The following is a 23,548-nucleotide window of genomic DNA, read 5'->3' as shown; positions in this document are numbered from 1 at the left end:
TAATAACTAATTACAGAGAATCTTTGATAAAAACTATCTTCAGTTAATGATAGTAAAGACACGACAGTGCAGTGGTGCGGTCCCCCTGAGAGGAAGATTAAGAAGAGGGCGAGGTGCTGCCCTGTCCCGTTGAACAACCCCTTGTCTGTCTGTCGGTTGCAGAGGGCCACCCAGGGCAGGAAGTGTGTGGTGTAAACGGGAGAAAGAGTGGATGAACACCATCTGGCAGTGTGAGGCCTGTCAGGTGGCCCTCTGTCTCATACCGGGCAGAAACTGCTTCAGGGCCTGGCACAAGACTCACAAGTGGAACGAGGAAGTCATCTTCAGTCTGTTTTCTTAAATGTTGTCAAATATGTGGGTCTGGAGCCTCAGCATGAGATGTTAGTGGTTTGTGGTCAAAAAGGCCCACTTTTGTTTTTGCAAAAAAAGGAAGTTTGAAAAGTTTGCTACATTTTCTTAAAAGCCTTTTTCCTCATGTTGTTTAAGTTGACATATTAAATACATTGTTACAAAACAAATATGCCTCTTTCAAATGTGTGCACTTTGTACATTACTTTACAGTTCTTGTTCCTACAGCTAACCGTGGTCCAAACAGTATCTTTCAATGCTACTTACAAAGACAAGGGAACCCAAAAAACAACCATGCGCAGTGCCTTCAGAAAGTATTCATACCCCTCGACTTATTCCACATTTTGTTGTTACAGCCTGAATTCAACATGGAATAAATCATTTTCTCACCCATCTACACACAATACCACATAATGACGAAATGTGTTGTACTCCGTGATGTGTTGGATTTTCCCCAAACATAACACTTTGTATTCATGGCAAAGTTAATTTCGTTGCCACTTTTACTTTAGTGCCTTATTTCAAACAGAATGCATGTTTTGGAATATTTGTATTCTGTAATTGTTCGTATTGTGGAGTAACTACAATGCACATCCTCAGTTCTCCCAGACATTAAACTCAGTAACTGTTTTAAAGTCACCATTGGCCTCATGGTAAAATCCCTGAGTAGTTTCCTTCCTCTCTGGCACCTGAGTTAGGAAGCATCTTTGTAGTGACTGGGTGTATTGATACACCGTCCAAAGTGTAATAACTTAATCATGCTCAAAGGGATATTCAATGTCTGCATTTATTTTTAACCCATCTACCAATTGGAAAACCTCCCTGGTCTTTGTGGTTGAATCTCTGCTCGACTGAGGGACCTTACAGATAAATGTGTGTGTGATACAGAGATGAGGTAGTCATTCAAAAGTCATGTTAAACACTTGCATTATTCTTTTTTGTTTTACTCCTTAACTTATTTAGGTCTGCCATAATAAAGGGGTTAAATACTTGTGGACAAGACATTTCAGCTTTTCATTTTTAATACATTTGTAAAAACCATTATCCCACTTTGACATTATGGGGTATTGTGTGTAGGCCAGAGACACGTCTCAATTTAATGCATTTAAAATTCAGGTTGTAACAACAAAATATGGAAAAAGTCAAGGGGTGTGAATATGTTCTGAAGGCACGGGTACATCAGACACAAGAAACCTTCGATAAATCATTTATTTTTATTTGAAATAATTCCAACTTTCCACTGATATATTAAACTAATATACAGCACTTTTGCAGTGCCTAAATAAAAATATCCAGCTACTTAAACAAAAGTTCACCCTAAGTTAATGAACTAGAACACACAGTATTTTTGTTATTTTCTCTTATGGACAATACAAAGCTACACTAACGAATCCATATATCAAAACACAGAAAAAGCAAACACTACTAAGGTTTTCCTGAGTGCCTCCCTAGTCCTCCATCTCTGGTCCCATAGGGCTGTGTGAACCAGACACAGTGCTGTAGCAGACCAGGCAGCCTGGTTGTATCAGGGGACTTATCCTCCAGAGGATGAGGCGGCTGTCCAGGAGCTGAAAGGCGGGATGGAGGTGGGGATCCTTCTCCCTCTTCCTCTCTTTCCTTCTACCTCTCCTCTCTTTTCCCTTCTACCTCTCCCCCTTACTCTTTCTCCTCCCATGGTGGTGGTGGAGAGACAGAGGGGGTTATTGATCCCACTCAGAAGAGTTCAGGCATTAGTTCCACCAGGGTGAGTAGACTAGAGACAGACAGCGCTCTGTGAGCCACTAGTGGGGCCTACAAGTCAGGGCTGAGTGGAACTAGGATGTATCCTTCTGATATTGATCTCCTCTACATCAGTTTTATTGACTGAAGCACTGTCCTGTGCTTCAGTTCCAATGGGAAAGGCAGTGGCCTTGCCTTGCTGGAAGCCGGGGTGAGCACAGCCTAGTGTGTTATCCCAGCTGCTGTTCAACAACTTGTGGTGATGAGTTCTCCATGGTTGGCTGAGGTTGAGAGGTAATCACTCCTATCATCTACTGGCATCTGAGATGAGATGGCCCCTGACCACAGCCATCAGGCCCTGGGTTAGCATGATGGGACTACCAGTGGCTTGTGATCATGGTGTGTGTGTGGACTGGAGTTCTCGAAGGACCAGCTATTTGTCCACTACACTGTCCTCAGGTAGTCTTCCCTTCGCTATCTATTTCTAAATCTCTCCCAAAAGGTCAAAACATAATCTTTAGTAATTTCCCCATCATCTCTCCCTCGGTGTCTGAGAGTTGCAGTCTCGCTCATCTTTTCAAAATCATACATTTCAATGGAAACACAAACTAATATTAAGATGGGTGAAGTTCGCCTTGCAGGGCATCTCACACGCTCCTCAAACATAACCAGGGATGCTCAGCATTAGCGCAGTCTAGTTGGTATCTGGGCTGTCACTGTTAGCAAGAAATGTCTCTTGGCTTCAATGAGTCTTACAGGCAGCGCTGATGGTTCATCGTGTGGATGATTTTAAGAGTGTTTATGTTAGATACAGTGGTAGTTTGTGTGTGTGTGTGCTACAGTGGAAGTTTAGTTTGTCTCTGTGTGTGTGTGTGTGTGTGTGTGTGTGTGTGTGTGTGTGTGTGTGACAAAGGCAGTCTCTTCCTCAGTGCCCTGAGGGCATCTAGGCTCAGCGCAACTTGTGTTATCAATTCCAAACAGAACAGTGTGTCAAGTCTTTTAGTCCAGTTTGCCTTTGCTCCAAGTTTGGCTGTTTTCCCTGGGGACTATTCATTCCCCTGAACTAGGAGTGGCTGTATCCTCTATTCTCAGCATGAGAGACTTAAAAAGGAGAGAAAAAAGAAAAATGTTCCTCTTCATATTTTATTCTCCTTTTCATTCCTCTATCCTTGGGCTCATGACCTGCAGAGGGAGCATAGTGGAGGACGGTGGTTAGAATTACAACTATTATTCATTGTCTCTGAGGATTCTAGAACTGTTGTGTGAACTGACGTGAGCCGGAAATGATTAACACAACCTCGCACAGCTGCCTGTCTGTCTGTCAGAGCCGAACGTCCATAACCAGCTTTCTCAGGTTGGGTCTAGGAAGTATGACAACGTGAGACCAGGTAGTGTATTTGGCTCTGATGCCTGTGGGCAAAGTTTGCCATCTAGTGGTTATTGGTGGCATTACATAGCTATTCCAATTCATGACCACCAGTCAAGTCCACATCTATGACCCCCATCCCCTGTAGCGGTCACCATGGCCCCAATACATACCACAGTGTAGATAAGTACTTTAATCAACCAGCTTACTAACACAGTATAACAGAACCAGAATGGAGAGAGCAGTGAGGCTCACCTGTCTCGTCCCCAGCAGCCGGCCTGTTGTTCCTGTGCATCCAGCAGCAGTCTGCGACCCTCCTCGTAGTCATCCTGGTCCACACTGATCAGCAGCCGGACCCCCTCACTCCCCGCCGCCCTCCGCAGAGAGTCTGTGATGAACACCCCCTTCAGGGCCTCTAGCAGCGCTCCACTCAGATAGTCCCCCCAGAAGGCCTCCAGGTTGTCCAGCTCAGAGAACTTGATGTCGCAGATGATGGAGCCCAGGTCGCGGGCGCGCAGCACGGAGGTGGCACGACTGAACAGCTCAAACTGCCGCTCCAGGGGCTGCTGCTTGTCCGAGGAGACGCTGCCACGCAGAGCCGACTCATGCTCCCAGTATTCTGCTCGCACACGCAGACGAATGTCTGCAGGGAGGGGGAGGGTGAGGAGAGGAGATGGAGGGAGGTAGGGGAAGAGTGAAGGGAGGAAAGGGGACAGAGAGAGAGTGCAGAGGAATGGGTAGTAGAGGGAGGGTGGTGGAGGGGAAGATGGAGGGAGGTAGGGGAAGAGTGAAGGGAGGAAAGGGGACAGAGAGAGAGTGCAGAGGAATGGGTAGTAGAGGGAGGGTGGTGGAGGGGAAGATGTAGGGGATCAGAGAAGAGTGGTAGATGTAGAGTAGGAAACAGGTGGCAAAGAGGTGAAACAATCAAAAAGGGACAGAGGGAAATGGTGGAAGCAGGAGATTGAGCGGGGTGAGATATCATGTACACATGAGAGTGAAAACCAAATAGGAGGAGGGTGGGATCATTGAGTCAGAACAAAGGGAAGAGAGATGGAGGGACAAAAACACAAAAGAAAATGAAGAGAAAACTTTTCAAATAAAGCCGTAATCACAGAATATTATCCGAAAAAAATGGTCAAGAACAGGCTATGGGAGGGTTGATAGACAAGTGCCAAAGTAAAGAATATTTAAGGGGAGCATACTACATTCAACAGGACTGTATCTGACATTAAACTAGTGATTAGAGTAGGATACCACATAGAAATACTTACTGGTGAAGGACACTGCTGTATCATTAACTACAGTTGATAACAAAAGTCTGTCTTTAAGAGTGATACAGGTGAGGCAGAACTGAAGACAGCTGTGGAGCACAGAGGTGAATGTAATACCAACCAGGCCGTCTACCATCACTAACCTGACAGTGGGAACAAATATGACCTGTTCGTTCGGGTCCAGAAGAGCATCACTCAGGATTTACTGTATGACTAAACAGATCTATTTTTCACAACACCCACTAAAAAAAGCTGCTGTTGTAGTACTAGAGTGAAATCAGAGGATGGATAACAAGCATATTCATCAGGGAAGAACACCACCACACCAATCTGTACAGTTCTAATAGTCCACTCCCCATCATTATTCACCCAGGAGATTTCAGCCAGGCACTGTAATCTACACAAAACCTCTACACACTGAAAGCTAGAGCTATAACTATGTAATCCATTTCTCTGAGTAATTACAAAGCTTGTTACACTGTACTTACAGTAATAATTAGTTATAGGTGGCACAAAACAGGCATAAATAAAATGCTATTTGTTGCAAGTGTTGTAGGATTTTGTTAGGTCACTAACACTGTAAACAGCCCTTGGGATGGATAGCAACCTTTCAGTGACATGTTTTTGTCCTGTTTCAGCAACAGGATAATTAGCGGTCATGCAGCAACAGCACAGTGAGAAGGGTCAGGAGATACATACTGTACTGAGCAAAGGCAAGCAGACCTCTGTCTCATCCTCCTCTACTGCCATTATTCACCAAGCGCCCAGCAGAACCAGCGTCCTTCCGACTTTGCTGCAACAAAAAATCCAAACCTTCCCAGTCCCACACTACCCCACCCCACCAGAGATGTGCATAGATTGGCAAACTTTGTTTGAGATACATTAGTTTCACGGCAACATGTTAGCACCAAGCTAAAAAATATATATTCAAATTAGAATATTCTTGTCAAATAATGTTTGTCGCCAACATGGAGGATAGTTTGTCAAACTGTATATCTGGATTTACCCCACCCACCTTGCCCTCCCCAACTTCATGTAACAGAAAATGGAGGAACGATAAAGAGTAGAACTGGATTTAAAAAGAGAGAGAGAAGGAATATGGAACAGAAAGGGCAGAAAGGATGGGGGGGACCAGAGGTCCAAAAGCTCACATTGAAAATTAGACCACAGTCTTATCTCTCAAAACACCTGTGGATGTGAATAAGAGGGAAAGCTATGTGTAGTACCATACACAGGGAACCGGGTACCTACACATACCTTGGTCTCTGAAGACACCGAGACAGGTTGGGGTAAAGGAGAAACTGACAAATAGTTGCTTCCTCTAACGAGGACACAAGAAATAGAACCAGACAATTTAAACTAGAATGTTGTACCAAATGAACCAGGGACATGACTGTGCCTTAGAATATGTGATTCATTTGAGTTCTTTGTCTCCATCCACATTATTGTTCAGGCCCATGGGGGACAGCCCCTGGAGGGGGCAGCTTTGGAAAATGCCAACATTAGAAATGCAAATGTTGAATTGATTATGAATTTCTTAACATTTGTAAGAGAGAAAACCAAACACTGGATCCTTCTTTCTTTGCTTCATAAGGTTGTATTGAGGAGGCTATACAAACACATACCACTTGGACCATCGGGGAGGTTAGACGGCAGGTAGCCTAGTAGTCAGAGCGTTGGACTAGTAACCCAAAGGTTGCCAGATTGAATCCTCGAGCTGACAAGGTAAAAATCTGTCGTTCTGTCCCTGAACTACAGGCCGTCATTGTAAATAAGAATCTGTTCTTAACTGACTTGCCTGGTTAAATAAAGGTAAAATAAAAAAAGACATCCTCAGGTTAGACAGATCTCCTACATTTACTGCCAACATTGAAAACATGCTCTGATGTACAACACAGTGTATCAAAAATGTATCTTAAGATCAACTGCAAGTAGATTTGTAGATAGCTAAAATGTGTTATATCACATCAGGCCAAATATGATAATCATGATCATATTTCATGAAGGTCAACTGTTAGTTTGCACACAAAGAAATCGGATACAGAAGGTGTTTGGAATTTTTTTTTTCTTCCAGGAGGCAAAGTTATGGTACAAGGAACATTTCTGTCTCTATTGATACAGCAGCTCTTAGGACATTTGTCAATGAGGTTGATAGAGAACAGTAAGACGCATACAGTCCCGAAAATAAGACTAAATCCACACAGCCCCATAATCTGACATGTTGTGAAAAAATAGTTGAAGGGTTGCCTTCCCTCATCACTACTCCAATGTCTCACCAACATCTCCACATTGTTACTCTGGGGAGATGTTTCTGCGTGTAAAATCATGGACCATTTCAGGAAATACAGATACCTCTCGTCTAAATTGTCAATTTGGGGGCATTTCGTATCATAAAATACATAGTTTGTCCTTAAGGCAGTGTTTCCAAACTCGATCCAGGGGACCCTAAGGGGTGCACGTTTTGGTTTTTGACCAAGCACTATACAGCTGACACAAATAATCAAAGCTTGATGATTAGTTGATTATTTGAATCAGCTGTGTAGTGCTAGGGCAGAAACCTACATGTGCACCCAGGGGGGGCCCCAGGACCCAGTTTGGGAAACCCTGCTCTAGGGGATACATTTCTCTCTCCCTGCCAGCAGGGTGTCAAATCAGCTAAAACAGGATGTGCAGCTGACAAGGCACAGTACTGCTCTGAGAGGAAACTGAAAGTCAGCTTCAAGCTAATAACATCTGAAAGTTACCAGGACTACATAATACCCCTGTCAATTGTCAATATGGTAAAACATGTCAGATAAATAATAAACTGAGTAAAACTGGAACAATTGTGCACTTTTGCAATGTACAAGTCTAGTGACATGGGTCATATACTGTGTGGGGACTGTGACATCAACACCTACTACACAATGTCCCCATACTTCTAAATGACTGCTCCTTCCTACCTACTTGTGAAAAATGGACTTGCTGAGAGCACCAGGAAAGGAAGGCCCTTAAAAACAATGGGAACATAGTGATTTTGTTAAGGTTACAGAGTCCTTTACACTTCATCAGAGACAGATAGATCCATTTAGACAGAACATTAGGAGGGACAACTTTCATTTTCTCCCTTTAAAACAAGGAGTTGGTTAGATTCTCCATTCACCCCACAGAAAAGTACCCATTTACGAGGAGTCACTTGGTGCGAAGAGCTTCAACTCTTTATCGATCCGTTTTTCTGCTGAACGACAGACCAAGAGAGGGAGGGAGGGAGAGAGGGAGGGGTAGAGAGAGACAGGTAGAGAGACCTCTCTCTATTCCCCTTTGACCAAAGCTCTTTCTTTTTTTGGTTTGTGTGGTTTGAGCGTTTAGTGTTCGTTCTCTCCCTCTCAGTGTGTGTGAGAGGATGTTTTTTCCTGACACACGAGTCGGTCTGTTTTGAACTGCGAACATAGAGAAAGGAGAGAAAGAGAGAGAAAGAGACAAGCACAGTTGGATTGGATATCTGTCAATTTGGTTGTTTCTCAAGATCAAGCAGGCAAGCTTAACACTGGTTCAAAGGCAATCACTTGGAGTTTGAATTGTTTTTGATGTCTCCAAGTCCACTGTACAACATTACGGCTTACGTGGACTGTTTTACGTCGCTTCTAAATCGTAAGTTACAGTTTGGCATAAGAAATTGTAACCACAAATAACTGAAATACTGTAACTGAAACGCTTGAACTGAGAAAAGGAACTGATTATGTGAAAACAAACTGACTGGTAAGATAGTAGAGGTAGTAATGGGTTTGGTCTGAATGCTGTGAGGCAGCATTGGACTGGACTGCCCCATCTATCTCTGCTCCCCACACTGGGAGCTCATTCAGGGGTCAGAGATGAGATACAGCATGCGGTTACACAGCCCTTAACACAACACTGTTGGGTCATTTTCCTCAGAACTGCTCGAGCAAAGGTTCCAGAGAAGCTGTCGGCGGCCATTTTATGTTCATATAAAGGATAGATTTCGAGTTCAGACTGACAAGAGGACTGAGATCAATGGATCTCTGAGACCAGTTTGACATTTTTAAATTGAGATTCCAGAATGGTTTTGGTCTCTTTTTGTTTTAGTAAACCAGAATCAGTTGGGTTGTTTGAATTCTGAGAAAGGTATTTGTGATCACTGACCAGAGGTATCTACTGAAGTTGATGCCACAAGAACCACTGGGACTCAGTTAAAAGGCTCCATTTTGATGGCTGCTTTAGAAGAGTAGTTTACCCCCAAACTAAAGTTAATCAGATGTTTTCAATATGCATGTAGTGGGATATACACCAGACTAGACAGTGTGGAATATGCACTCAGTTATCACTTTTGAGGAAAACATCTGTCAAACTTTGGCTTTGAAGTGAACTACCCCTTTAAGAAAAAAATGTTCAGGTCAGTTTGAGCTTTGAGTCATTTGGAGAGTCAGAGCATGGTATTCAGAAGAGGGGTCAGGTTCAAGGTTGCATTACGCTGATTAAGAAACTTCTGGAATATTCTATGCATATTTCCGAGGACACTTTGGTCAGTTCTGTGAAACACTGAGGCCAACACCCCTCTTTAGAGTAATAGACACAAAAAAAAATCATGGAACATTCCAGAACACTTTGTGGAGAGCACACTTTTTTTCTGAATGGGGTAAGGAGGAACAGGATAGCTAGAATAATACACAGGCATTGAACACAGAGCAGAGTGGCAGCCCCCCCTCGTTCTGAGGGGGAGGGCCTCTTTACCTTGGGCATCGGGCCAGACTGACGAGAGAGAGAGCGACTGAGGTGAGCACACACTGCAGATCGTACGGACAGAGTGAAAGGCCAGACCAGACTTTTTTTTTTTGTCCAGCCTTTCTCTCCGCTCTCTAGGTCCGCTCTCTAGGTTACTCGATCTGAGTCACAATCCTGAGTCAACCTGGTGGGGATCAAATGCGGAGTCAAGACAGCAACATGTTCAGAGGCAAAGCAACAACACTGTGTATGGTACATGGCTGGGACTGTGAGGGCAAGGCTACTGCAGGGGGCAAGGGGCAGGTATCCCTCTGTAGATTGATCACTGGGCACTTAGTGCAGTTGATTTAGAGAAGGCTGTTCTGATCGACGGGGACAAAATGGCACATTTGAAAGGGTTGCAGTGTTATGTTGGAGCACTACGAAGTCAGTGTAAAATCATAAGAAGAGACTTCATGGATTGTGAAAAGTTGTTGAAATCAGATCATGTTGATAAATAAGCAGTATCACTCATCAGTATGTGTCAGGCTGTGGGAGTGGCTGTGTCTGGGATAGCCACAGTATAAGGGGTTAGTTGGCTGTCAGGTAGGCTAGGTACAGCAACAGAACTGGAAGGGCTAAGGGCCTATTGACCTGGGCCCGGTTTCCTGATAGCGATTGAACTTAGGCTTACGAGTGTTTTAACGATGCATCTTTCCTATAACGGCCAAAGATGTAACGTGTTTGCCATGTAGAGAGAACGGTCGCTAAGCGCGTCTTGTGTCGATACTGACAGGATCGAAAGAAAAGCAACGCTGCTCTCGGATCAGCTCTTTCTCCATTCAAATCTTACCTTAACATCCAAATTATTCCACAATACTGAAGACGGATCAGCTCCTAGAAGCTTATCACCTATGGCTTCCAATATTTAGGAGGCTGATTCTAATCCTTACCCTGTAATGCACTCAACCACTATATGGCACATTATTGCACACATTAGGCTGCACAGCATGAAATAAATACAGACAAATTACAGACTGTAGCCTACAAGTACAGTAGCCAAATAGAACTCAATGATTCAAAAAGCCATTTAGCCTACTGTATATATATTTTAATGTACACGTCTGTTTTAATTTCAAGCATATTTTTATACGCTGCTTGTTTGTATCAATTGCAAAGACATTGCCAACTTGTATTGGTTATCTGAAGTGATCAGTGGTCACAGAGGCGGAGAAGCCATGTGATTCTATGTTTAGCGGAGCTCTTCTGTGTGTAAAGTGACGCGGGAGGGCAAAAAAAAAGCATCTAACGACCCACTTAGCGGTTCTATGAGTGGTCTGAGACAGGCGTTAGATTACAAGTGTAACGTTAATAACAAAGGTTTTGGGAAACAGCTCTGAGATTTAATAAATGCCCCGACGAAGGTTCTAACAAACTTAGCTTTAAGATGCTTTTGGGAAACCGGACCCTGGTCTGGGAAGATGTCAGCAAGTGTGAGGCTATCAATTCAACTTATATGTTCAGTACACATTCAGAAATTCAGCGGGACTTTCTCTAAACTTTATGTTTGGGATCGGAGAAGACAGACAGTACTACCAACATAAGAGACAGGAGACCTACCAGGCAGGGTTCTTAAGAACAGGAGCTGAAAAAAACTGGGTAAGAGAGAGAGAGGGAGATACGTGGGGGGAGATGAAAAGTGAGAGAAGGAAAAGAAAAATGGAGAAAGGGATAGGAATCTCTCTTTTTGGAACACCAGCCTGTTTGAGGTATCATTCCACTCGTTGTCATGCCAAATGAGTGACAAGGAGTGGCATGATCACACAAGCAGATCTGGGACCAGGCTAGTAGTTATGCTATATGAAGAAGAAAGACAAGCTCGGCTGACAAGCGTATAGCAGACGTATAAGTGAAAGACAGGTGGTTTACTGTCTTCTACACTCTAACGGTCCTTCCCCTGGGCCTCAGTCTGGACAACAGGCTAGTTATTACGAGGCAGCATTCCAACCATGTGGCAGCTATAGTATGTAGGTCTAAAGCATACATTTTCCCCACAAGTATTGTCACAAAAGAGCAAGACAGCGTAACATTATTTTTGCCTGCACAGAACAGACTAAATTGCTCTGTTTAATGAGCTTGTGGGTTGACGCAGAAACGTTCCATTGAAACATAACACACTTGTGAGTTTAAGGTTGAATGCCACATTGAAATGCCATGTCCTACTACTACACAAAGCCTGCTGTGCTGTGTGGAGCTCAGACAGAAACGCTGACTCACACTGCTGTGCATTGGGTGTGTGAATTCCTCTCAGGGTACATCTCAATAGCCTAAAGAGGCTTCCTTCCATTGTTTCCTCCCCTTTATCAGAATGGCCAGGATAGGTAAAAGTAATAAGGCTGGATGCTTATTTAGTTTGCGACAGTAGTGGGTAATGGTGAAGACAATGGCTGACATAGGCATAGTATATTTGATAGATGGAAGTTGTAGGCGAGCCAACCCAATTCCCCTCTGTGCTAAGGTCATCATGAAACAGAACAGATAGATTTCATTTCATTCCGTTTCAGGTTGTTGTCTTTTGCTTGGCCGTGCAAGCAGACTATCCTTGTGTGGACGTCTACAGAATCCCTCCATTGTGAGGATGTTAGTGTGGCAGGAAGCACACAATCAAAGACCCCGGGAGTGTGTAAAACGCTGTCTGAAACCCTGGTGATAATGATTGAGTGTGAGACAGTTTGACCACCACAGAGAGCATATGATGACCAGGTTGAGGGGTTAAGTCAGGTCAAACACAGCCAGTCAGTATGGGTTGTATTTACTGATGAGCGGTCACTCATTCACACATGCTCTGCTCTGACAGTATTGTTACAGCACACTCAGTCCAACATGCCTGCAGGATAGTATTGATCTCCCAGGAGGCCCATGCAAACCATTCTCAAACCAGCAAGGGTGGGACAGTCAACTTATGGTCAGGATATAAGCTGAGCAGAGGGAGCAAACTGAATTCGTTATCTTATGTGAGGACATGAACACGGCACTGGCTGGATTTAAGGTTGCTTGATATGGGTATTTTAAGTTTAAACTTACTGGTGAGACAAGGTGGTGACTGGGACATTCTGATATGGCAGAGATTTTTAGTATCATCACTGTTAAGGGCTGTTGGGGTGATGGTGCTTACAGCTTCTCATTAGAAGTGATATAGAAAATGGATGTAAGCCAGAGAGAGAGAGACTCAGACACATGTATAATGGCAAGAGAGGAACCCAGAGAGAGTGTGGTGAATGAGCAAGTGGGTTAAAGAGAGAGATGGAAAGAAAATAGAGAAAAAGAGATGGAAGGGAAACTAGAGAGAAAGAGAATGGCATGGAGGCGGGTCTTACCGCAGGTCACTTTCTCAGATATAGGTGGGGGAGGAGTTTCAGGGATGCCCGTTCTTCTCCTGTGGGCAGTGGGCTTGCTGGTCCAGCGGCGGCCTTTACCCCTCTTCTTCCGTAGGGGGGCGGGCGTTGGCCTGGCAGAGTCAACACCTATTGGACAGACACAAATCCAGCAATGCTTAACTGGTGCAAATCCAGACAATTTCAGAAACAGTCACTGACATTTCTTAGAGACAAGTTCAGGCATGCACAGATTGTACCGGAGTGTAGCTTACCCCCCCTCCATTGCTGTGTGGCGTGTTCGTCGTGTGATTCTGTCTGTGCACAGGGGTCAGTCAGTCCAGATGTGCACACCTGTTTTTTGTCCTCTGTCCCGTAGTCCACTCTGAAACGTTCTGGTGATACTGAGAGGTAGATTAAGGTCAGACACAGACACAGCAGAGTGTAGACAGACAGGCAGATAACACACAGCTGGGAGGAGTAGGCCTACAGGTGATTATGACAATATTGTCTCTATTACTGCATGTTGGCTTCCAGTTATGAACAGCACTCTGTTACAGTCCCTTACCTGTCCTCCTTTTCTTGCGGGACACCAAAGGCAGGAGGTCGTGTCGCGTCAGGACTCGTAGCAGCTGCAACAGGGGCTCCAGGTTACCCTCACTGAGGTACCCACGTCTCTCCAGCTCCAGCAGCAGTTCTAGCCCACTCTTGGGCTTGTGGCGGGCAGCGGTAGGGCAGGCCAAGGCAGGAACCTTGGGCTGTAACCGCCGCCAGGCCTCCAGGAGCACTGGGCTGGGGGAGACTCCTTTACTGGCCTCAGGGTCTTCCTCACCGGGCTCGCTGGTCCAGCCAGCTGGGTCCAAGGGGTGCCCTCCAGCCGGATAGGTCTCATCCAAGAGGAACGACAGCACCTCAACGTCTGTCTCTGTCAGTTGAGAACCGACAACTTCAAACATCTCGTGTAGAGAGAGCATCCCATAGTACGTCAGGCACTCAGTCTCGTCCCAGTACAGAGAGTCTCGGAGAGAGTACCTTGGACGACGCATGGTTGCCATTGTTAACAAGCTAGCTGGCTATCCTTTCCCAATGCACCTAGGCCATTGTGATAAGAATAAAGTTAATTAGACAATGTGGGTAGCAATGAAGTAACGACTCAAAATGTCAAACTAAACAACAGGACTGGCTAGGTTTATCAGTTTATCAAATAACAAGCCAGCCAGCAGCCACAACGCGAATGGACCACGAGATATTGACATGCACTGTTACAGGCTTTAAAATGCAACCAACTGTCTAATAATAACCGATTTAGCGGTGAACACAAAGCTACTTCGTTTTCGTTGTGGCTACGTTGGAGAGCTCGAGATCTCGCCGAGCCACCATACCTTGCAAGTACAAACTGTGTTGACAGTGCAACAAATTACGTTACGTAACAGACGTTCCACTGCTAGAAGAAAAAAAACTGCACTTCACATTTAGATTGACAGCCCTTGAAAACGGTCAAAAATAGAGATGGTCCCTCATACATTGCTACATTTGTCTCGATTTGATAGTAAGCTAGATGGAAACATCAAAATAATTAGTTGCAGCTGGATGAACCATTTGGGTAGCTAGCTAGCTAACGTTAGCTACGAAATTATCGCTAGCTAGCAACAACAACAGCTGACTATACCATGAAGATGAATCAAGACGTTCAAATACACGTAAAGACTAAAAATGCGGTTATTCATTGTCAATATAATATTGTTAATCGTTGCAACAAGCTAAATAATATGTTATTTTGTGAAACTCACCTTCGTTGTTCGACGATGGTCAGTGTTGTCAACACAGCTGGGGTGTATTCATTAGTCAGGTTCGGTTCTAAAACGTTTTGTCTGTTGCAAAACGGAAACCGTTTACTCTCGGAAGCAAACAGAAAAAATGGAACAGAAACGGAACGAAGCGGGGAGGGACCTGCCTAAATGTGTCCAATATAAACTCTAGTTTTCGTTGCAAAACGTTTATCAACAGACAAAACGTTTTGCAACTAAATCAACTAATGAATACGCCTCGTCTCGCACGCAGAGCTGGCAGTAGAACAACAACAAGCAGTAACCAATCACTGCACTTATTTTTAGGACGTGTGGCGAGGAGACGAGGATGATGCTGTAGTCAGAGGCCTACTCATTCTATACATGAAGAACGCGAATGAGGCAGTATTGCAGATTCAAAACAGTATAGTGACCTATCAGATAATTTCCCCCAGAATATCTAATACATATCCTCTTATGTACATGTCGTTTTCACCATTTACTATGACCAGCACCGCTATGCTATTGCCACAAGAAATCACGCTCTATCGTGTATTAATGCTATTTTAACGGAGGATTTTAAGGCTACATATAAATGTGCTCTGTGCATGCGTGTGTCTATATGGCAATGCTGACTATATGAGCGCTGAGCTCCCACAGATCCATCCGGACATGATGCTGCAGGTCTCTTCTCCAGCTCTGAGAAGGGTTGGTCTCTCTGATGGTGGAGGCACACACTGTCTCCCCTCACATTCACAGCACTGGGCTCTTTCTACCTGGGAGAGTCCACAGAGATACATTGATTTTCTATACATCCAATGGCCATAATCTATGCGTATTATATCCTGTATTATTACAAGAGTAAAGATTGTCTTGGGGCCCAACCACCTTGCACCATAGATCTAACCCACCTCTGCGCATCTCCAATACAATGTCTCTCACCTGTTCCTCTGGACTGTCAATGACCACCAGATCTCCGCCCCCTGTTGAACACAGTCAACTCGACCGCTGCTCCAGCTCCTCCTCAGTGGAGAAGAAGTAACACCTGGAGGAGAAAATCTTCCAGCCCTTAAGACAAGGTGTGTGAGGTGAATGTACACAAACACACACACACACGCACACACATAAGAACACATTCATGCACGTTGCACACACACATGCACTAACATACAGAAACAAGCATACACAGACAATAACATATACATGCACATTTCACAAACACACACAATAACATATTCATGCACATTGCACACACACACAAACACGCAGTATATAGTGCATATAGATGTAGAAGGACAGATAAATCAAGACACTGCTGACCTTGGGTGATCTGGTCTCTGAGTGGACAGTGTCGGTCCACAGGCAGGAAGTTGACCAGCTCTGTAGGCATCTTCTGAAGGGAATTCCTTTCCCTCACCGTGACAACAAAGTCTCTGTTCAAAATCGCCTCAGTTTCAAAGAGACTTATGAGATCTAACTGAAGTTGGTTTTTAGTCTCTGCGACCCTCACATGCTCTCACCTCAACTGGTCATAACGCTTTGATCACACCAACAGTGTCTTTGTGCAAAATGTTATGCAGCATCATCTGGATATGTTTGCAACAAAATTCAACATTTACCTTCCGCTACCATTTCTGTCAAGCCATCGAGGCATACAGTTTGATCATTCCAACGTATGCACCACACAGAACGCACTGCAACTGCCTCTGCAATGCTGGAAGGCAAAAGTAGCATTCCATTGGAAATGAATGTACTTCTGGTGTACCAAAATGCAATGACGCTGTCGGTGTGATCGAGACGTTAAGCTGCACTGATGTTCAGGTGTTGTCTCTGTGACCATTCCCTGGTTCATGTGAGATCTTTTATCTCTCTCTGTAGTTGGTTTTTAGATACTGTTGGTTTTTAGATGCTGTCAGGTCTATGTAGTTTCTTTTTTTACAATTGGTTGTTGGATGTCAGTAGGCCTTCATACTCTCTTTCTAATTCGTTATGAGAAGCAGCAAGATCTCTGTGTTGCCTCTCTGACTGGTCCTTGGTTGCGACAAGTTACATGTAGTCTCTCTCCAGTTGGTCCTCAACCACAGCCACATAGCTGTTAATTTTCTGTAGCTCAGCTTGAGTTGAAGTCAAAGCATCATTTTGGATCCAGACCTGGTTCTTGGATGTGAGGACGGTGTCGTAGTTGTCCCTCATAACCTGAAATTATGCCTTCAGTCAGGTGCAACTGAGAGAAGCTGTGTAATCTGGTGAGATGGACACAAAGTGTGAGTGTTAACAATTAGAGTATAGTATACCGTCTTAGTATATGCTGCCTTTAAGGTTATAGTGTGGCACAGAGCCATGTATTTAGATTTTCTAAATACATGGCTCTGGAGTGGCCAAGGTCCATAAGGATGTGATGAAGAATATGCCTATTGTGTACTCTTGTAATCATAGACCTGAGATGGTTAGGATTGATAAAAGCAGTATCCAGGGGCTTGAGGCGTCACTACAGACCCGGGTTCGATCGGGAATCCCATAGGGTGGCGCACAATTGCCCCAGTGTCATCCGGGTTGGGAGAGGGTTTGACCAGGGGGCTTTACTTGGCTCATCACGCTCTAGAGACTCCTTGTGGCGGGCCGGGCGGTTGTAGGCTGACTTCGGTCGTCAGTTGAACAGTGTTTCCTCAGACACATGGGTGCAGGTGGCTTCCGGGTTAAGCGGGCAGGTGTTAAAAAGCGCGGTTTGGCGGGTCATGTTTCGGAGGATGTATGACTCGACCTTCGCTTCTCCCGGGCCTGTTGGGGAGTTACAGCGATGAGACAAAATCGTAATTGGATCGCAATTGGATATCACAAAATTGGGGAGAAAAAAGGGTGTACATTTAAAAAAAAATAAAAAAGAATAATGCATTATCCAGGGGCAACACTGACCTATTCAAATAAGAATCATTATACAGGTCATTGTTTGAAAAATCAAGGTAGTCTAGCTGTTAAGTGGGTTGGTCCAGTACCCAAAAGGTTGTTGGTTCGAATCCTCGAGCCGGCAAGGTGGAAAAAGCTGCTGTTCTGCCCTTGAGCAAGGCAATTAACCCCCAACAACTGCTCCCCCTTACAAAAAATTACTGCGGTTTTGAAAGTGCAGAAAGTGCAGTTCACTGTGGTATTTTGGATGCAGAATAACTGAACTGTAGTTATACAGCACTCTAACTGCAATTACACTGCTACATTTCTGCAGTAAAAATAAAGCTGTTGTTTTGGACGCAGTACTGCACTCTGACTGCAGTCTTTTTCTGAAAAATTCAGTTGAGAATGTAAACATGATATTTTCGAGGACGGGTGAAATAATGGATGTTGAAATGAAAAACCAAACAATTGAAAGCAAAATGTATAGAATTGTAAACAAAGACATGAAAAGCAAAAGCCAAATCATTTGTTATAGAGTTTTGCTCTCGCTTTAAAATTACTTGCTTACAAGTTGAGAGCAAAACTCTACGAGAAATGATAAAAAATATATATATGAAAACGAATGCAAAAATAATTTCCGGTTAAACTTTCCCAGCAACCAATGCAATTGAATACATTTTGCCTACGCTCTTGCCTGCATTAACTACCTTTTGGTTACGCTACTCATATCTTTGCTTTCGATGTCTGTTTCTTTGCTTTCACTGCCAGTCTTTTCGATTGCGAGTTTTGGCATTATTTTCCGTGAAGGGTGTAAACAATGAGTCTCCATTGGTCCGCTAGTTTTGGAGTGACGGTTGTGACTGTCACCACGGATAAATCCACTATAATTGAACATTTCAATAAGCATTTTTCTACGGCTGGCTATGCTTTCAACCTGGCTACCCCTACCCCGGTCAACTGCCCTGTACCCCTCACAGCAACTCGCCCAATCCTTTCCCATTTCTCCTTCTCCCAAATCCAGTCAGCTGATGTTCTGAAAGAGCTGCAAAATCTGGACCCCTAAAAATCAGCCGGGCTAGACAATCTGGACCCTTTCTTTCTAAAATGATCTGCCGAAATTGTTGCAACCCCTATTACTAGCCTGGTCAACCTCTCTTTCGTGTCGTCTGAGATTTCCAAAGATTGGAAAGCAGCTGCGGTTATCCCCCTCTTCAAAGGGAGGGACACTCTAGACCCAAACTCCTACAGACCTATATCTATCCTACCCTGCCTTTCTAAGGTCTTCGAAAGCCAAGTCAACAAACAGATTACCGACCATTTCGAATCCCACCGCACCTTCTCCGCTATGCAATCTGGTTTCAGAGCTGGTCATGGGTGCACCTCAGCCACGCTCAAGGTCCTAAATTATATCTTAACCGCCATCGATAAGAAACAATACTGTGCAGCCGTATTCATTGACCTGGCCAAGGCTTTCGACTCTGTCAATCACCACATCCTCATCGGCAGACTCGATAGGCTTGGTTTCTCAAATGATTGCCTCGCCTGATTCACCAACTACTTCTCTGATAGAGTTCGGAGGGGCTGTTGTCCGGGCCTCTGGCAGTCTCTATGGGGGTGCCACAGGGTTCAATTCTTGGGCCGACTCTCTTCTCTGTGTACATCAATGATGTCGCTCCTGCTGCTGGTGAGTCTCTGATCCACCTCTACGCAGACGACACCATTCTGTATACTTCTGGCCCTTCTTTGGACACTGTGTTAACAACCCTCCAGGTGAGCTTCAATGCCATACAACTCTCCTTCCGTGGCCTCCAACTGCTCTTAAATACAAGTAAACGAAATGCATGCTCTTCAACCGATTGCTGCCTGCACCTGCCCGCCTGTCCAGCATCACTACTCTGGACGGTTCTGACTGAATACCTAGGTGTCTGGTTAGACTGTAAACTCTCCTTCCAGACTCACATCAAACATCTCCAATCCAAAGTTAAATGTAGATGTTAAAACAGACCATCCTACCGATCCTCGATTTCGGCGATGTCATTTACAAAATAGCCTCTCATACCCTACTCAATAAATTGGTTGCAGTCTATCACAGTACCAACCATATTGTCACCAAAGCCCCATATACTACCCACCACTGCGACCTGTACACTCTCGTTGGCTGGCCCTCGCTTCATACTCGTCGCCAAACCCACTGGCTCCAGGTCATCTACAAGACCCTGCTAGGTAAAGTCCCCCCTTATCTCAGCTCGCTGGTCACCATAGCAGCACCCACCTGTAGCACGCGTTCCAGCAGGTACAGTATATCTCTCTGGTCACCCCCAAAACCAATTCTTCCTTTGGCCGCCTCTCCTTCCAGTTCTCTGCTGCCAATGATTGGAACGAACTACAAAAATCTCTGAAACTGGAAACACTTATCTCCCTCACTAGCTTTAAGCACCAGCTGTCAGAGCAGCTCACAGATTACTGCACCTGTACATAGCCCATCTATAATTTAGCCCAAACAACTACCACTTCCCCTACTGTATTTATTTATTTTGCTCCTTCGCACCCCATTATTTTTATTTCTACTTTGCACATTCTTCCACTGCAAATCTAATATTCCAGTGTTTTACTTGCTATATTGTATTTACTTCGCCACCATGGCCTTTTTTTTGCCTTTACCTCCCTTATCTCACCTAATTTGCTCACATCATATATAGACTTATTTTTCTACTGTATTATTGACTGTATGTTTGTTTTAACTCTGTAACTCTGTATGTGTCGAACTGCTTTGCTTTATCCTGGCCAGGTCGCAGTTGTAAATGAGAACTTGTTCTCAACTTTCCTACCTGGTTAAATAAAAATAAAAAATGGAGACTCATTGTTTATGTCTTCCTCTAAAACACGCCCTTCACGTAAAAATAATGCCAAAACTCGCAATCGAAAAGACTGTCAGTGAAAGCAAAGAAACAGACATCGAAAGCAAAGATACGAGTTAGCGTAACCAAAACGTAGTCCGTGTAGGCAAGAGCGTAGGCAAAATGTATTCAATACAATTGGTTGCTGGGAAAGTTTAACAGAAAACGATTTTTGCATTCGTTTTCAAATATATATATATATATTTTTGTATAATTTGTCATAGAGTTTTGCTCTCGCTTTAAAATTATTTGCTTACACGTTTTGGGGTTTTGCTTTTGATGTCGGATTTTTGTTTACAATGATATACATTTTGCTTTCAATTGTTTGTTTTTTGATTTCAACGTCCATTATTTCACCCGTCCTCGAAAATATGTTTACATTCTCAACTTTATGTTTAATGTTCACGATTTATTTATTTTTATTTCAATACATATGGCGTGACATTGACCCCATACAACTGACTGACTATGTTTCCTGTTCCAAAAGGACAACAATTTGAAGCACCGAAGTCGCATTCCGTTCCAGCAGGTGGCGATAGTGCAAAATGTGTTTGCCGCCGTGCTCAAAGGAACGCCCTCCTTTGTTAACCGCATACAGTGTCTACGCTATGTTGTTGTAAATGTTCCTGTCATTATCCATTAGCAAGCTGACACAACTTTTTTCCCCAAAAAAATGTCTAATATACAGTTATTGAGAGTGTTTCTCAGCCAGAGATTGACAATGGCAGCTGAGGAGATATTCGGCGTCATTGAAGAAACGATAGCAGAGTACCAGGAAGAGAACAGCCGTCTGCGTAGCATGCTCGATGTAGTTATTAAACCAGATATACTATTACACAGAATAGGTGTGTGACTGAGGCTGCTTGCTGTTATATTTTAAACGTTCTTTGCATATGTCAAGTGATCAATGTCATGATTTATCGACAAATGACAATGTAGCTAGCAAGCTATGTTAGTATCTATCTAAATACCTAGCTAGCTGTCTAACTAGAATACTATTCATGTCAACATTTTAGATGTTTTATTTAATTCTCTATCCTTCCCTCCAGACATCCAACAGTCCACCCACCACCCTGTATCTGAAAAGGAGGTTCTCCCTGAGCAGCAACACTGTGAGCAGGAGTGGAGCCCCAGGCTGGGGCAGGAAGACCCACATTACATACAGATAAAAGAGGAACCGGAGGAACTAGAGTCATCTTTGAAAAATGACTACAACCACCAGGACCTGACTCAGTCCTCACTTCTTTATGAAACCCAAAGTGAAGACTACGAAGAGACGTACTGTCTTCCCAGCACCTCAACTGCACAGAGGAACTACTCCCTACCCAGCACCTTAACTGAACAGAACATGATACAGATCAAATCAGAACTTGATGCAGAAGACAATGGAGTATCAGAACCATCCCGTGAGCCTCGGCCCCTATTTGCAGAAAATCTAGAGTCTTCTGCAGCTCAGAGTAAAAACATGAAATGTGTCAAAGGGGTAGAGAGTAGACCTCTGTCAGGTTCAAAGCCACTTAAACCCAAGAGATCACCATCAAAGAGATTACAGACAGTAAGAAAACAAAGTGCCTATATCCACTGTAAATTTTGCGGAATGTATTTCTCCTACTTAGCTTCTTTAGTGAATCATGCAAGAAAGCATGCACAGGACAAAGAATGTCTATGTGGTGTGTGTGGAATACACTTAGAGTCCACAGAAAGTATGTTAGATCATCTAGAAACCCACGTTGGAGCTAGAGTTTGTCATGTTTGTGGTACATTTTTCCCTGGGAGTGCTGAGCTGAATGATCATATGAAGGTTCACCCAGGGGAGAAATCGTTTCGCTGTCCTGATTGTGGCAAGTGTTTCAGAAAAAATCCAGATCTCACAGCGCACAAGAGGATTCATACAGGGGAGAGACCGTACCGCTGCCAGTTTTGTGGCAAAGGATTCAGAGTGGAAACCTGGCTGTGCATATGAAGAGCCACTCTGGGGAGAAACCGCATTGCTGCCCTGTTTGTGGGAAATGTTTCAGCAGTAAATCTTATATGAACACACACATGAAGATTCACACAGGGGAGAGGCCATTTTGCTGTCGTGTATGCGGAAAATGTTTCATAAGAAACCCTGATCTGACAGTCCACATGAGGACTCATACAGGGGTGAAACCATATAAGTGCCAGTATTGTGGCCAAGGATTCAAGCAGAATTATCACCGGAAACTACACATGAAGATTCACATGGGAAAAACCATATCATTGCCATCTTTGTGACATGTATTTCAGCACTAGCACCCAGTCAACCGGGCTTGAGATTTCACATGGAAGAGAAGGTGTCACTGCCATGACTGGCAGAGGCTTTGCATAGACTGGAAGTTTGGTAGGACATATAATGACAATGCACAGAATACTTTAGTGTAGAAAATACTGACTGTAGACCTGGTTCGTGATACATGTTTCACTCAGCCGCTTTATTGAGGAAATATGTTACTCGCAGTGAGTATTAATGTGGTTGTTTTACCTGTTTTGAAATCACTAATTGTAAGTTGCTCTGGGTAAGAGTGTCAACTAAATGACCAAAATGTAAATGCAGGAAGTCCAATTGACACAGGACAGAATCCATATAATTGTTTTATGAAAAACATACATAATGCAATGATTGCTGCTAAATGCTTAAAATGGATGAACTCCCCTAGAAGATACGAGAAGAACATTCACAAGAGGGAGAAAACATAATGACAACCCGACAAAAAACCTCATGACAACGTGACAGTCGTCCCGTGTAGGCAGAGTCTTTCAGACAATACAAGAAGTGCATTAAAACATCTAATTCCCTAAATCTGCTGTCATTCTTTATTTCTATGAAATATATCCCTCTTCTCTTTCTTTAATTAATTGCAGACATGAGAATGTTGGATTAGTGATAGCATTATGGTGTATTCTATTTTTTGTGTACTTTTGTGATCAAGGGAGGAAATGATTGATCTAAACTTCAGATTTGCACCAGTAGTGCTGGAGCAGTGCCACCAGCTCTGCAGTCTTTCACATTTAGTTCTATTTGCAGGATTAGAATATAAATGTACAGACACTGGAGGAACAACAATAGATTGGGATATACTTATTCAATCTGATTAATGACGAGAGATTCATTAATTTTGCTCAGTAGTCAGTGTCCTCTTCTCAAAGGCAGAATAGACTCTGGTGCAAACTGCAGGAGCTT

General features: G+C 43.8%; 2 protein-coding genes across 5 annotated transcripts; one reads left to right on the top strand and one right to left on the bottom strand.

The window, feature by feature from the left end:
• Positions 1-1,543: 1,543 nt before the first annotated feature.
• On the bottom strand, positions 1,544-17,342 carry LOC110537492 (DNA-binding death effector domain-containing protein 2). 4 transcript variants are annotated; one of them, XM_090191996.1, is made up of 9 exons: positions 15,884-17,325; positions 15,506-15,608; positions 14,567-15,339; positions 13,345-13,868; positions 13,052-13,180; positions 12,780-12,926; positions 9,433-9,607; positions 3,689-4,076; positions 1,544-3,249 (listed from the first exon to the last, which is right to left on the bottom strand). In XM_090191996.1, exons 4-7 carry the CDS (start codon positions 13,829-13,831, stop codon positions 9,603-9,605), a joined length of 768 nt encoding a protein of 255 aa, XP_090048122.1. In that variant the 5' UTR covers positions 13,832-13,868; positions 14,567-15,339; positions 15,506-15,608; positions 15,884-17,325; the 3' UTR covers positions 1,544-3,249; positions 3,689-4,076; positions 9,433-9,602. The 4 variants fall into 4 exon arrangements, with proteins under 4 accessions (XP_090048122.1, XP_090048114.1, XP_021479253.1 ...); XM_090191988.1 differs by lacking the exon at positions 9,433-9,607 and adding an exon at positions 3,365-3,477; XM_021623578.3 differs by lacking the exon at positions 9,433-9,607.
• A 3,560-nt stretch (positions 17,343-20,902) lies between these two features.
• Positions 20,903-23,167, top strand: LOC110537483 (uncharacterized). The gene is made up of 2 exons (XM_021623558.3): positions 20,903-21,191; positions 21,396-23,167. The coding sequence occupies exons 1-2, from the start codon at positions 21,020-21,022 to the stop codon at positions 22,307-22,309; spliced, it is 1,086 nt and encodes a 361-aa protein (XP_021479233.2). The 5' UTR covers positions 20,903-21,019; the 3' UTR covers positions 22,310-23,167.
• The last annotated feature ends 381 nt before the right edge of the window (positions 23,168-23,548 follow it).

This window comes from Oncorhynchus mykiss, chromosome 2 (genome assembly GCF_057628025.1).
Source record: "Oncorhynchus mykiss isolate SJ-2025 chromosome 2, ASM5762802v1, whole genome shotgun sequence".
In the NCBI taxonomy this organism is placed as follows: Eukaryota; Metazoa; Chordata; class Actinopteri; order Salmoniformes; family Salmonidae; genus Oncorhynchus; species Oncorhynchus mykiss.
This window is presented reverse-complemented; position numbering and strand designations above follow the sequence as displayed.